This window comes from Protopterus annectens, chromosome 2.part0 (assembly GCF_019279795.1).
Source record: "Protopterus annectens isolate FY-2018-M chromosome 2.part0, PAN1.0, whole genome shotgun sequence".
Classification (NCBI taxonomy): domain Eukaryota; kingdom Metazoa; phylum Chordata; order Ceratodontiformes; family Protopteridae; genus Protopterus; species Protopterus annectens.
This window is the reverse complement of record NC_056728.1, coordinates 1,961,603,561-1,961,618,836: the sequence shown is the minus strand read 5'-3', so window position 1 is coordinate 1,961,618,836 and position 15,276 is coordinate 1,961,603,561. Positions and strand designations below refer to the sequence as shown.

Genomic DNA, 15,276 nt, shown 5'->3' with positions numbered 1-15,276 from the left:
TAAATGCCAAAAACTGCATAGTTATTCCTCTTTGGAAATAACAAAGTACCCACAAACTACCACATAGGTGGTAGTCCCCTAAATACGGAAAACATAATAAGGGATCTGGGGACCCAAGTAGATAGTAATCTCTCCTTTGATAATCACATTGCCAAATTGGTTAGAAAATCCTTCTGTGTGGCCCACCTAATCACAAAAGGGTTTGCATCCGGATCAAAAGAGGTCATTGTATCCCTTTACTCATCACTCATCAGACACATCATAGAGTACAACACCCCATTTGGGATGTACCTTACAAGACACCTGCAACAGCTGGAAAGACCACAGAAGTACCTCACCAAGAGGATCACTGGCCTCAAACAGATGCCCTGTGCAGCTTGACTAAAGAAACTCCAGCTGTACTCGGTTGCATACCGCCTGCTCAGAGGTGATCTATGCCTGACATACAAGGCCATGTCCAACCTAGAATTGATGGACATGCTCCACCTAAAGAAACACCTTATCCCCTTGGGCCACATGCTCTAGGGATATAAACCTCACCACAACAATAAATGCTGGAGGGATAGATTCCTGTCCCAGAGACTTCCCATGCTTTGGAACAAGATTCCAATCTACATTAGGCAGAGCTCCTCGCTAGCACTCTTCAAGAGAAACCTTGACGAGTGGATGGGAAACAGAAAGTTTACCCCGGGGACAGAGGCACAGGGAACTAATCTAAGGGGGTGGCGAAAGCCAACACATTCTGGCTAGGCTTAAAAATGCCTTCAGGCAGATAGCCTAGTACCTACCTATGAAGCTATGAACCTATAAGAAGAGAAGTAGAAAAGGGGAGGGGTGGAATTTAAGTAGGTCCTGGCAGGGGCAGGTCCAAGAGTTAGGAAGTTTTTATCTCTTTATTGAAGCTATTAGTGTGTTTGATGTTTCTTATATTAGAGGGGAGTTTGTTCCAGGCTTAGGGCACAATGCATTTGTGTAAGAGTTTACCAATGTTTTTGCTGGGTTTGTAAACATCAAGGAGGTGTTGGTCGGAGCTGTAGAGAGAACAATTAGGTGTATTGAAGGATACTAGAGAGGAGAAGGAAGGGCAGGTAGTAGGTTTATTAAGTATGGAGTGAGTGATGTATAACTGTGACTGAAGCAGTTGCTAGGGAAATCTGAGTCAATGTAGTTTCTTAAAGCCAAGGCAGTGGTGAGAGCTGTAGGGCTGTTATATGGCAAATCTAGCTATTTTATTATAAGTTTGCTCAAGCTAGGTAATTAATGCTCAGAAAATGTATGTTGATGCAAAACTTGTTGTTCTATTAACTTTTTAAGTGAATTAGAGTAATATTTAGTAATTATCCTTGATTTTGGGCCTTTGCCTCCATCTTTTTTATTATTATTATTATTACTATTATTATTATTATTATTATTATTATTTGCTTTGGTTTTGTTCAGAATCCTTAGGGAAACAATTTAGAGGTATGCTGTGATGCAGTATTGTGCTGAGCTGAAGCAATGTTCAATAAACTGCGAATTTGTTGTGAATGTTGTTGAAACACTTAGATACACATTCATTAATCACATCTGGTGTTATATTTGCCAGAGAAAACAATTATTTGAATTGGATTCAACATTTCCAAGAGCATAAGTGAAAACTGAAAAAATATGCACAGACTGGGATGAATATGTCATTGGAAAAGCAAAATCCAAATGTAAAACAAAACGACCAATGGAATAACACACTGGCTGAAGATAAAAATTGTTTTATTACCAAACAGATAAAATTGGTAAGCGCTTTCACTTTTGCTTCATCAGACCTTATACACGAAAAGAAGAGTGCCCATAACTTATAGGCAATCCAATTACTAATCTGTCAACCATATACTAAGGGTCTCAGTTAAAGGAGAAAGATATAATAAAACCACAGCTTATATAGAATTGTATACATATCTGCAGAAGCTGCATATAAGAAAAATGCATATAAGGAGAAATTCAGCATACAAAAGAACATCAATGTTATAAAATAAACACATAAAAATACAAATTTAAAAAATGAACAGAGAAGAAAAAGTCTTCAACTCCTAAAAATATGTCCCTTCAGAATGGATCTAAGTGGGACTTTCCCGTTAAGCCCACTACCCTGATCAGCTCTCAGTCTTATCATCCATCTAACCTCCCTGGTTTCGGTTAGATTCCTGATGTCACCACTTCTAATGCTGGGATAAATTCTGTCAATAACCATGAACTTGAAGGTGTGTCTGTTGTTAGTATTGATCACATGTTTAGAGAGGACACTGGTGGTAGAGGCACGGTGTATGCTACATGTGTTCTCTAATTCTATCCCTCAAGGTTCTATCAATTTTCCCAACATAAAATGCTTTACAGAGTGTGCAATAATCAAGATAAAAAACATGGGAAGGCATACAGGTAGCATTTATCCTAAAACTAAACTTATGACCATTATCAGGGTGCTCAAAGGATCCACTTCCAACTATGAAACTGCTTAAGTTGCAATTACCACAGGGTGTCGTGGTCCCATCAGTCCCACTCAGATCAGGCTTGTGACTATCTGGATAGTACAACATCCTCTTCAAGTTCTTCTTGTTCTTATAAAGAAATCTAGGTGTATCACCTACTATTCTTTTAATACTGGGGTCAGTGGTTAACAGACCCCACTGTTTCCTAATGATGTCCAAAGTCATTCTGGAATCTATGGTATAGCTAAGAGAAATGGAAATACTGGTAGATGTAATGGGTAAAGAATATACTTTGTCCCCGTCCACATTATGTTCAGAAAAATACAGTTTTGCTATATTAGCCGTAAGAGGGGGGAATGGTGGTTAGTATCACATCAACCTCCCCTTTCTTGTAGCCTCTATCCCTTAACTTACCTCTTAACTGAGTAAGTTCAAGACTGAAACCTTCTTCATCCTCATTCAATCTAGAGGTTCGAAGCCTCTGCCCCTTCACTATGTTTCTGAACACACATGGAAGGTGCATGTTATGTCTGTGGAGCAAAGAGCTCCTATAACATGGCTTTCGATAGATTCTTGTGCACAGTGACCCACCTGCTTGTCTGTTTATAAGTATATCTAGGAATTCAATCCGTGTATCTGAATACACCAAAGAAAACTTCAAGAAATTACTAGTCATATTCATGTTATGGTGGAACTCAATCAGTTCTACAACCCCACCTGTGCAGATAAAAAAAAAATCATCTACAAATCTACAGTAAAATGGAATATACTGTTGAAAGATAGAGCTGGGGAAAAGACATTCCTCCTCCCAGGATGCCATAACCATGCTGGTGTAACTACTGGCACTGGATGTGCCCATAGCTATGCCATCCTTTTGTTGGTAGTAGATGCCATCAAAAACAAAAATGTTGTTCTCAAGGACTGGTCTCATACTAAGTTGCAATACTCAAGTAAGGCTTGGTCAAAATCGCTGTGCTTATTAAGGTACCTCTCAACATATGTCAGGCCAGTACAATTAGGAATCATTGTAAAGAGAGACTGCACATCCAACGTCACTAGAAATTACTGCATACTAGGGGGCTGTGTCTTGATGAAATCAAACAGGTTCTGAAGAAATTACTTGGAATCTTTGAGCACAACTTCATTCTTATCCAGAATAGGATGCAAGTATTTCTCCACAAAAATGGAGAAGGGTTCTGTAACCCAATCCCGACCAGCCACAATGGGCCTCAATGGTGGTTTAAGGCTGTCCTTGAGGACTTTAGGCAAACTCTGCATGAAAGGAACTCATTAACCAAAAAATAATTGTACAGCTCATAATTAATTTTATCAGTCAAACATTCCATTAGTATATTGTTTATTCTCAGTTTAAGAAAATGTAACTTTTAGCAACAACACTATAATGTTCACTGTCACCCGACATCTCCTTCATAGAGCAAAAGTAGTCATACCTATCCATCACTACAATGGAGCCACCTTTATTGGCTGGCCTGATGGCTATAGTGTCATCATCATACACTGCTTTCAATGCCAATTTCTCCATAGAAGTTAAATTATTAAAATAGCTACCTCTGTTATTACTAAAAGCTTCATGTACATCATTTTCAATAAGCTTAATAAAGGTTTCCAACAAAGGGTGTGGAGCAGGCATATATAAACTTGATTTCTTAAACATATTAATGTTCACAGAATTCGTAGTGATTGTATCACCAAACTATATCTTTAGTGACAAATTTCTTGCAAACATTTTAATGTCTAAAATATTGTCACTCAAATCACTGTGCTGTGTGGGTATAAACAAAAGACCCCTACCCAGTACACTCAGTTCAGAGGGAGTAAGGGATCTCTGAGATAAATTCCACACATTTAAGTTGCTGTGTCCCTCCACATCTTTTTCAGTGACTGGTTCATACTCTGCTCTACTGGTAGTTTCCTTTTTATTCTTCCCCTGCTCTGTAACCTCATTCAGAATATCATGTGCAGGAACTAACAGATGAAGTTTAAATGAAAAAAAGGGAGGGTTATTTTTCTCCTATTCTGGGGGACCTTATTTTGAGGAACTCTAATTGGGGGTCAACCAGTTTTGAGGAAAATACTGTAGAAATAAGTGGAAGAAATAAGTGGAAGAGGCAAAACAACAACAAAAAAACTATGAGGTTAGTTTAATTACTACCTATATATTGCATGGAGAATCTATAAGGAGTATTTTGAAAAAGAACTGGTGCATTTTAATGGAGATGTAGACTTTAGAACAAAATTGGGCATATTACCTTGAGTTGTGTATAAAAAAGGATGAAATTCAAAAAATATTCTGGAAAGGGAGTACAAATTGTATATCAGGAACCCTGGCATGGTAAAATGTGAGGCATGTCCCCACTGCAGGTACATAGATATAGGTAAGGACTACACTGCAGGGAATGTACAATATTCAACTACAGCTAGATTTGACTGTAGTTCCATGAGTGTAGTTTATTTAGCAAAATGCCAACTATATCCTGGATTCTATGTCTGTAAAACCAACCGTAAAGTCAAAGAAAGGATTTATGAACACATTTATAGCATTAATAAGAACAAGAAAAATAATGCCCTGGCTAGGCATGTTCAGGATAATCCTGGGCACCATTTTACATTTAGAGTAATCGACCAAGTGATTGGAGGCCCTAGAGGTGGTCAGGTGTCCCTTTTACTTGAAAAGCAAGAGTTATGGTGGCAATTGATTTGAAATGCCCATAGCTTTCCAGGGCTTAATGACCAATGCTCTGTTATGTGTTTATTGAAACTTAGAAGTTTGTCTCATTAATTATTTATTTAATTTATATTTTTGGTTGTTACATGGATATACATAGACATGCATAAAGGAAAGAAAAGAATATAAAAACATATATTGAGTTTGGGTGTTGGGTGAATGTAGATTTTATTAACTATATATATATATATATATATATATATATATATATATATATATATATATATATATATATATATATATATACATATATATATATATATATATATATATATATATATATATAAAACATATACGTATTGTCTTCAGTATTATTTTCCTAGTGAGGGATCATTTTAATTGGATGCAATTGTTCTGTAATGGTTTTAATCATGTGACTTAAAGTGTATAAAATGAGGGGTGGATTGTCTTTTAATTGTCTGAAGAAGTTCATTAGAGTTGGATGAACGAAAGTGCTCACATATTAAAGTTTTACCTTTTGGAGGTGTGGTCTATGTTTCTATTTTACTTAGTTTCTACTGACTTTGTTCCTTGGTTTTAAATTTAGTAGGACTCATATATTTAAATTAAAACTGTATAATGTAGCTGTGGTCTGGGTGGGGTTTGAGTTGGTCATCTGGGTTGCCAAGTAATATCTACATTAATTAAACCTACAATAATCATACTCCTGTTGACAAAGAGTTATAAGGAACAGACTAAGCAGGATACTGAAGAACAAAACAATGATTATTAAAATTATTATTTCTTAATAATGGGCTTAGTTCTTTGGTACCACATAGCACAATTACAACCACAAGCTCAGTATTACTGAAATAAGGGTAAATTGAGCAAAGAATGCAGTTAGTCATTATAATCATGAGTATCTTACCTGTAACTCTAGCTGAGTCTGCAGCTCTGTCATAGGTACTCGAATCATATTCAGAATTGCGAAGATTTTCGGTCCACTGTTTTACGTTCATCTCCATAGGGCTAATAGTCTCTCTTAGTACAACTGTGGCATTTAATGCTTCTTCAGCCACTTGCCTGGCTTTTTCCATCATCTGTCTTGAGGAGCCTACTACAAAATATTTAACATAGCGTTAGTTAAGACACATATTTTATCTAGATTTTTCATATCCTTCCTTATTTTCTTTGTCCTTGCCTTTCTTTACTGTCAGTTTTCCCTAACAGTCTGCTCTCACTCTAAGCTCTAAGTGATACTGTACACAGTTTGATTTGCACTCGTGTTTTGTGTGGATGTGCCTCATTTAAGCTGGTTTACAATAATAACTGAGTAGTCAATGCACAGGGAAAGGCATTCCTTGAATACTACTCATGGTAACAGCAGCCCACTCTGGTATATGATGACTATGATCTGTGTGGGCTATCAATAACAGCACTGAAGTCCAACCTTCCACACTTTTTTTGACCTTTGATACCTTTCCTTCCATACAAATACACCGATATCCACTCTGACATATTTCAGGCTATGTTTATAAATCTGTATTTATACTGAAATCTCATTAACCCTGACAGCTGTAACTCTTACCTATCATCAGCTATACCACTAAGAAGAATGTATAGAGCCACAGTCGTGGGACTTCATACATATCTTCTAACCTCACAAGATCCAAATGTAGTGAAAGTTTGGAAACACGAGGAGAATAAGTCTAAGATGACATCTCTGCTTAATCTAGCACAACCATATCGACGTCAAGCAGGAATGGAAATCAAACCAGAAGTGGATAAAAATCAGGCAGCAACTGAATGAGCTAAAAAACAAAAGAAAGAATATAAGGTGTAGAACCAGATGAGAAGGCAAGAAATGTGGAAAAAACATAAATATAGTTGTAAATATATAAAACTTCTGGAAGAGCCTCATGTTGATCAAGAACAAATGCAGAAATGGTTAAGGAGAGGTGAATTCACAATAAGAAATGAAAGGTTAATACTGGCAGCCCAAGACAGTGGGTTACGTACACGCTGGTTTACAAAGTCCATTGAACATGTGGGAGAAACAGATATATGTAGGTTTTGCAAAACCGAATTGGAAAGAGTCAGACACCTTGTTGCTGGTTGCAATGCACTAATGGCAGAGGGGCTTATACTGAAAGGCATAATAATATGGCGAGACTGTTACACTGGAGATGTGCAAACATTATGGTATTGAAGTCGCTGAAAAATACTGGAAACATGAGCCACAAAGAATCATAGAAAATTATGAAGTTTATATCACATTGGATCACCCAATACCAACAGTTCAAAAGATAGATGCTAGAAAACTGGATATAGTGGTCCAAGAGTAGAAGACAAAAGTAGCATTGATCATTGAAATTGCCACACCTAGTGACTACAGTGTCTTGCGTACAGAGAGACACAAAGTCATAAAATATGTTGATCTGCAGGCAGAAACGAGAGCAATGTGGAAGAAAGATACCCAGATAGTTCCAGTAGTAGTAGGAGCAACTGGCCTTATAAAAAAGAATTTACAATCGTATTTAGATATGTTACCAATTCCAGTAGCACCGTACAAATTGCAGAAGGAGTCATTACTGGGCACATTACGGGTGCTGCGAAGAACACTTTTGTCTAACATCAAAGAATGAAACAATACTAATTTCATGAACTTTAATCACACTTTGACTTAGGAATGGGGTCCATTCCCATCATGGTATTAGAAACCAAAGACTTGGAGAAATTAAAAAAGGGAGAAAGAATAGTATCACAAAGACGTAATGTAGAAAAGAAGATCAGTAAAGCAGAAATTAAAAAAACAGAAGCTGAAGTTATGGTGTGTCTGAAAAGTGGAGGATTTGATGTAAAAGGTCTAACACAGGTTACATCACAGCAGGATGGAGTGAATCCCCAAAGCAGGGAGAACCTGGAAGATCAGGCAACATCTGAAGAAGAAATATGGACATGGGAAAGAAAAAGAGATTTAATATGGTGTAATATTTATGCAAAGGAGAAACACAAAACTAACCAATACAAAAAGAGCAGCACCTAAGACATTTGAAGAGAAATACAGACAAAAGAATCAAGATATGGAAAACTTTACAACAAAAAATAAGAAGACAGAGAGGAAAAGTAGAAAAGGAAATTAGCAATGGAGAAGTTAAAGAAATACAAACTGAGGTTATGGAGTACCTGTGAAGTGAAGGATTCAGTGTAGAAAATCTAATTCAGAAAGCACCACAACAGGATAGAGTAATGGCTATCCAAATTAAGGGGAAACCAGTGGAACAGGAAGCAATTGGTCAGGTGCCATACGAAGATAATTTGGAGCCCTCCGCAAGAAACCTGTATAAATGTTCACTTGAAGCTAGATGGCAAGAAACTGGAAACTCTGATGTAGTCAATGTTGAGGAGTCATAGACCAGTGAGTTCCCATATACTAGAGCAACAGATGGCACAGGATGAAATTGATGAGACTGTGTCACAGGAAGATGCTATAGACCCTTCTATAGAATGCCCACAGGAATTACAAATAAGGGATGTGCCCTCAGTTTGGAAGAAAATGAGCTAAGAGAAGAATTGTTTGATTTAATAGACATGGACAGATATATCAAGATCAATGAAAGAAATAGACTGCAGAAGGTTAATTCTTCGTCTTCTTCTTTCGGCTTTTTCCAGTTAGGGGTCGCCACAGTGGATCATCTGTCCACTCATGATTGGCAGTGGAGTTTTACAGTGTCGAGTTGCCAGCCTGGCGCCCAACCTCCCACAGAAGGCACACACATGCACGCATTCACACCTAGGGCCAATTTAGAGTGTCCAATCCACCTACTTTGGGATGTGGGAGGAAACCGGATCACCCGGAGGAAACCCACTCGACCACAGGGAGGATATGCAGACTCTGCACAGAAGGCACCCCAGCCAAGGATCGAACCGGAGAAAGACTGCAGAAGGTTAATAAAACCCCAAAAGTCAGAAGTTTGATAAAAGAAATGAACACAGAAATTAGGACTGTTCATAGAGATCCATGCGATACAATAGAAGTAAACAGGATACATTACTCTGCAGCTAAATTAATAACTGATAAAGTTCTACCACAAGAACACAGGGTAGTGAGGGAAAGGAAGGGGAGAAATCGAATACCATCATGGAAATATGGAACAGAGAAAATTATACAGCAATTAAGACAAGAAGTGTCACTGTTAGAAGACTATAGAAGAGGGAACAAATCAACAAAAATACTAAGAAAGATAAATGTGATAAAAGCAATGCGCAGTATTAGAACAGACCAGGATCTATCATGTACTATTGCAAATAAACTAAAAATTTCAGCACAGGTGAAAAAACTTACAAAATATGAAGGTAAATATAAAAGAAAAGTGTAGAATAAGCAATTTATTGATGACCCAAAAAGGTTTTATACAGAACATGGAAATAAGGTAAAAGGAAATGAAAGACCACCAAAAAAAGAAGAAATTGATTGATTTTGGAGAAGTATCTATAAAGATCCTGTTGAACATAAAAAAGATGTTAAATGGATAGAAGAAGTAAAAGAAAGAATAAGAAGTTTAAAGGTATGAAATGGGATGAAGTAACAGCTAGAGAGATTTAAAACAAATTTAAGAAGAGTCTCTAATTGGAAAAACCCAGGCCCAGATTCAGTACCTAACTTTTGGTTAAAGGTATTAACATCTTTGCATGAAGATTTAGCCACGAGTAAGAATTATTTATATGTGAACCCAGAACAGACACCAACCTGGTTAACAACAGGAAAAACAATACTTCTACTTAAGAGTGAACCTGCAAGCTACCCTAAAAATTATACACCAGTAACTTGCCTTCCGACGACATATAAACTATACATGGGAATTGATGCTGACAGAGTTTATAGTAATTTAGAAGAAAACTCAATTGGGTTCCTATCAGAAGAGCAAACGCTTAAAACAGCGAATGCTCTTCTATCGAACTTTAAAACACAAAACCTGAAAATGTCGAAAGCATGGAACATCGATTTTTTTTCCCAGGGAAAAAAAATCACTGGGCCATTTTCTGGACTTTGCTGTTTTCTCCACAGTGGCGCGATCTCGGAGTTGGTATATTTAAGTTGGGGGGGGGGGAGGTGGGGGCAAAGCCTCCACTTTATTTTGCCTATACATTGTTTTTTTTTTTCTTTTTTTTGGATCAGCAATTTTTTTTCCCGGGAAAAAATTTGCTGATCCATTCCTTCAACGTTTTAAGGTTTCGCATTTTTAAGTTCGATAGACGAGCGTTCGCTATTTTAAGCATTCGCTCTTCTGATATAGACCCACTCAATTATGGCAGTAGAACAAAAGGGCAATAAAAGAAAATCATATGGAACAAAAGATCATTTGTTGTTAAATAAAGTCATAGTGGAGAACTGTAAAAAGGGGAATACTCTAACTATGGCATGGATTGACTACAAAAAAGCATTTGATAGTATCCCTCATTCATGGACAAAAGAGTATTTAAAAATGTATAAGATACACCCCACACTAATCAACTACATTACAGTGACCATGAAACAGTAGCAGACCACTTTGCAATTAAGCCATGATAAAAGAACAAATTGTTATCCCAGGGATAAAAATTCAAAGGGGGATATTCCAGGGTGACTCTCTGTCACCGTTACTATTCTGCCTTGCCCTTAATCCATTAAACTGTTTACTCAACAGTTTATGCCATGGCTATAATCTGGCTCCTAGAAAACAACAAGGTGTAAAGACTTCTCATTTTCTCTTTCTTGATGATTTAAAACTGTATAGCTCATCAGATGAGGAACTGAAAGCACAATTGCAAGTTGCCAAAAGTTTTTCAAATGATATAAGAATGTCATTTGGTCTTGATAAATGTGCAAAAGCAACTTTTAAAGCAGGAAAACTGCAACATCAGGAAAACATCAGTTTGGGACAAGAATGTCACATAAAAGAACTTGAGCAAGAAGTAGTGTATAAATATTTAGAAACTGATGAAGAATCACCAATAAAACACAAACACATGCAAATAAAACTTAGTAAGGAATATTTCAGAAGACTTAAATTAATCCTGAAAACAGCATTGACATCTGGGAACAAAATCCAGGCTATAAACCAATTTGTTCTTCCTGTCCTAACTTACAGTTTTGGAGTGATTGACTGGCCCCAAAACATGTTGGATAGATTAGATAAGAAAACAAGAAGGATGCTTCATGCTCACCAAATGATTTGCAAATGATAGCAAAACTGCACACAAATCTACTGACCTCACAAGACCAAAATGTGGTGAAAGTTTTGAAATATGAGAATAAATCTAAGATGACTTCCCTGCTTAATCTAGCAGAAGCATATCAGCATCAAGCAGGAATGGAAATCAAACCAGAAGTAGATAAAAATCAGGCAGCAACTGAATGTGCCAAAAAACAAAATAAAGAATAAAAGTGAAGGACCAGATGAGAAGGCAAGAAATGTGGAAAATGCATAAATATAGTTGCAAGTATAGAAAATTTCTGGAAGAACCTTATCAGGATCAAATGCAGGAATATTTAACGAGAGGCGAACTCAAACCAAGAGATGAAAAGTTAATATGGTGACCCAAGATAGTGGGCTACGTACATGTTGGTTTACAAAGTCCATTGAACATGTGGGAGAAACAGAATTGGAAACAGTTGCACACCTCGTTGCTCGTTGTGACATACTAATGGCAGAAGGACTGTACACTGAAAGGCATAATAAAGTGGCAAGACTATTGCACCGGGGAGTGTGCAAACATTATGGTATTGACGTGGCTGAAAAACACTGAAAACATGAGCCGCAAAGCATCACAGAAAATGATGGTCTACATCACATGGGATCACCCATTACCAACAGTTCAAAAGACAGATGTGAGAAAACCAGATATAGTGGTCCATGAAAAGGGGACAAAAGTAGCATTGATCATTGAAATCGCCACACCCAGTGACTATAGCCTTTTGCATACCGAGAGACACAAAGTCAAAGAATATCTGGATTTGCAGGCAGAAATGAGAGCAATGTGGAAGAAAGATACCCAGACAGTTCCAATAGTAGTAGGAGCAATGGGTCTTATAAAAAAGAATCTACAATCGTACTAAGATATGTTACCAATTAATGTAACGCCATACGCATTGCAGAAGGAGTCATTACTGGGCACATTGTGGGTGCTGTGAAGAGCACTTCTGGCTGACATCAAAGATTGAAACAATACTAATTTAATGAACTTTAATCGTAGTCTGACTTAGGAATGAGATCCATTCCCATCATGGTATTAGAAACCCAAAAGACTGGGAAACATAAATTCTCTTAGTAACCTGATGTTTCTGCCATCCCCGAGTTTCACCTCTGGATTCTTACTGCTTACATATTGTCATTTATTACTCAGTGAAATACAATTAGTATTTAGTTATGCCTACTTATCTTGTAATATTCACACTAATCAGTAGCAGCAGTGATTATTCAGACAGTTACTACATAAATCATGTGTTTGATTTTAATGAATGGCTGTACAGGAACTGAAGAAAATGTCTAAATAATTACAGGAATAATCCACAACTCAATAACTGAATCTCTTGGACTTTGTTAATAGTATTAATGAAATAGCATCTGACTTGTAAATATACTAAATGAACAATCTCAACTGCAAATGTTAAAAGAAAATATACAAATGTCTTTACCACTTGTGCAGCAGTATTTTTATGAGTTTTAAAACTGGGCAATCAGTAGATTTAAAATACTAGTTTCTATTAACTGACACAGAACCTATGGTCATGGAAACTGGAATATCTAGTCCCATGCAGTATCTATCCAGTGTTGCTGAGTTGTATCTGACTCCTGTAACAGCCCTATGAACAGTCCTGGGATTTACAAGTTTACAAGGCAAGCTGGGAATAGAAGTACATTGCCAGGCTTTTCTTCCATATCACTTGTACAGTACACACATACACACACACGCACACACACATACACTCACACACACACACACTCACACACACACACACACACACACACACACACACACACACACACACACACACACACACACACACACACACACCCATGCACATGCATACACAATTTAAAGTTGCAAGCTCACCTACGGAATGTTTTTGGAATGTGAGACAAGCCAGAGTACCCAAAGAAAAACATGCAAACACAGAGAGGATATGAAGACTCTGAGAAAAAAAGGCACCCCAGCTGAGAAAAAACTGTAAAACACCTAAGTGTGAGGCAACGATGCTACTCACTATGCCATTTTGCCCCCCCCCCCCCCCCCCCATACTGTTATCTCTAATGCAGCATAGGAAATATGTCAGACATGATCCGGTAAATAACGCTCGCCATAAGTTTGCACTTGTGCTGCTTTATAATTATATCTGGCCTTCTGCTATGGAAGGTAAAGGTCTTTTAAAACATCTTCAGTCACATATCATCTGGAGAAGTCATATAGTACTACAACTGCAACCTTCAGGGTTACCACATGGATATACTTTTAAGGTAATGCTCTGCCCTGTGAATGGGGAAATAAAGATAGGCATGTGTTGATATTTCAGCAGAAAACATATTTTGAACATTTCTCTTAATATTGCTAAAACTGTCCCATTATTAATCTATTTAATTTGTAATTTGCTGCTTTAGCTGGTGGAATCATTCAAAGGACCTTTTCATCAATGACCAGAGCCAGAGCCAATTTGTATATACTGTGCTATCTGTACAGACTCTTAAACTAAGAATGAAATTAAAGGAGAGAGGCGGATCTTGGTGGTAACAACGCAAGATAGGAACACACAAGGGTATTATTAGGTGTATCTATTTATATATTAATATGTTATATATGCTTTGCTAAACAATGACATTTACTTGCTGCAGCTGTGACTACAGGATCACATTATCTCTTCATCACTTTACACATCTTGTAAGTTTGGCCACTTTGACTATAAAGAAATCTTGATCATCATAGCTGATGTGTTTTAAAAATAAAAATACCACTGTTTCTGTAGAATTAAACTCACCAGATATCAGTTGGGAGAAGCTGAGTTTTAGCAGATTATGCTCTTAAAAAGTCATAGAAAGCAATTTACAGAATGGTTACACTCAGATATTACAAATGCGGACAACAGATCTTAATGACTTGATGTTGTATGGATTTTCCACAACTAACTGGTTAGGGAATTGCTCCCCATTGGTCCTGTACTAGGGGACTCTGACCATCACAGCCTTGGTCTAAAAATTACTACTTCAGTAATGATCTTAAGATCAATATAACACTAGTAAGAACTGTAATGAAGTTCAGCTTTCCCATCATGACAGATAAATTGAAACATTGGAACCGGTACCATATTTGGATAAGTCCCACCCATACATTACAAGATTCGCACAAGTATTAGAAACAGGTGTACCCATTACAACACCTGCCATTTGAAGGTACACTTAATTATAAAAACAAAATATACTGTTTTCTAACTATATCAGGTAATGTACAGCTGGTGCTGATGTAGCTATTAGAGTTAGGTGGAAGGCTATTCAAAATATGCCTTATACAATCAATACCGTCCTCATTAAGGACTGAAGTAAACAGTGACATTATATTCAAGGAAACAAGTATAACAGAGCCCATTTCATTAATAATGTACCATTGTCACAATTTATTCAAGAAATCACCAGTATCAAAAATAATATCTTTAAATTCATTCAAAATTGGTCTCAAGACCTATTCCAAATACATATAAATTGGCTCTGTTAACCAGCTGCATCCAGAAACAGTGTGACACATGGAAGGGTTTAATAGGCCCTTGTAGACCTTGGATAAACCATATGTTGCAGGAACAACTTGGTTCAAGAACTAAAAAAAATGTGAACAGGTCAGATGAAGTGTTGTAGCTTAAAAATAACTCATAAATAATCACTTTCACGTTACAGATCAGTTTATTAACTTGGCCTGATAAAAGAGAGTAGGTAGAAATATCATGTGATATAGTAAACACAGACATTTTTCATATTGATCACTGCTGCAGTAGCCTTAGCTATTTGGGTTGTATCTTGCCAAGGATATAGTGGCCATACAGGTTCCAAAGCTTCAGGGCACCTTCCATGCAGACAAAATGTCAAGCAGCTCAAGATAAGCTGACTA

The 15,276-nt window shown here is 37.1% G+C and overlaps 1 protein-coding gene across 1 annotated transcript in view; it reads right to left on the bottom strand.

Annotated features, from left to right (window-relative positions):
• LAMA4 (laminin subunit alpha 4) overlaps window positions 1-15,276 on the bottom strand; it is a 1,355,623-nt gene that overhangs the window by 531,530 nt on the left and 808,817 nt on the right. The window contains exon 19 of the mRNA XM_044061904.1: window positions 6,074-6,262. Within this exon, the coding sequence (XP_043917839.1) occupies window positions 6,074-6,262 (189 nt within the window). The remainder of the gene's footprint in view (window positions 1-6,073; window positions 6,263-15,276) is intronic.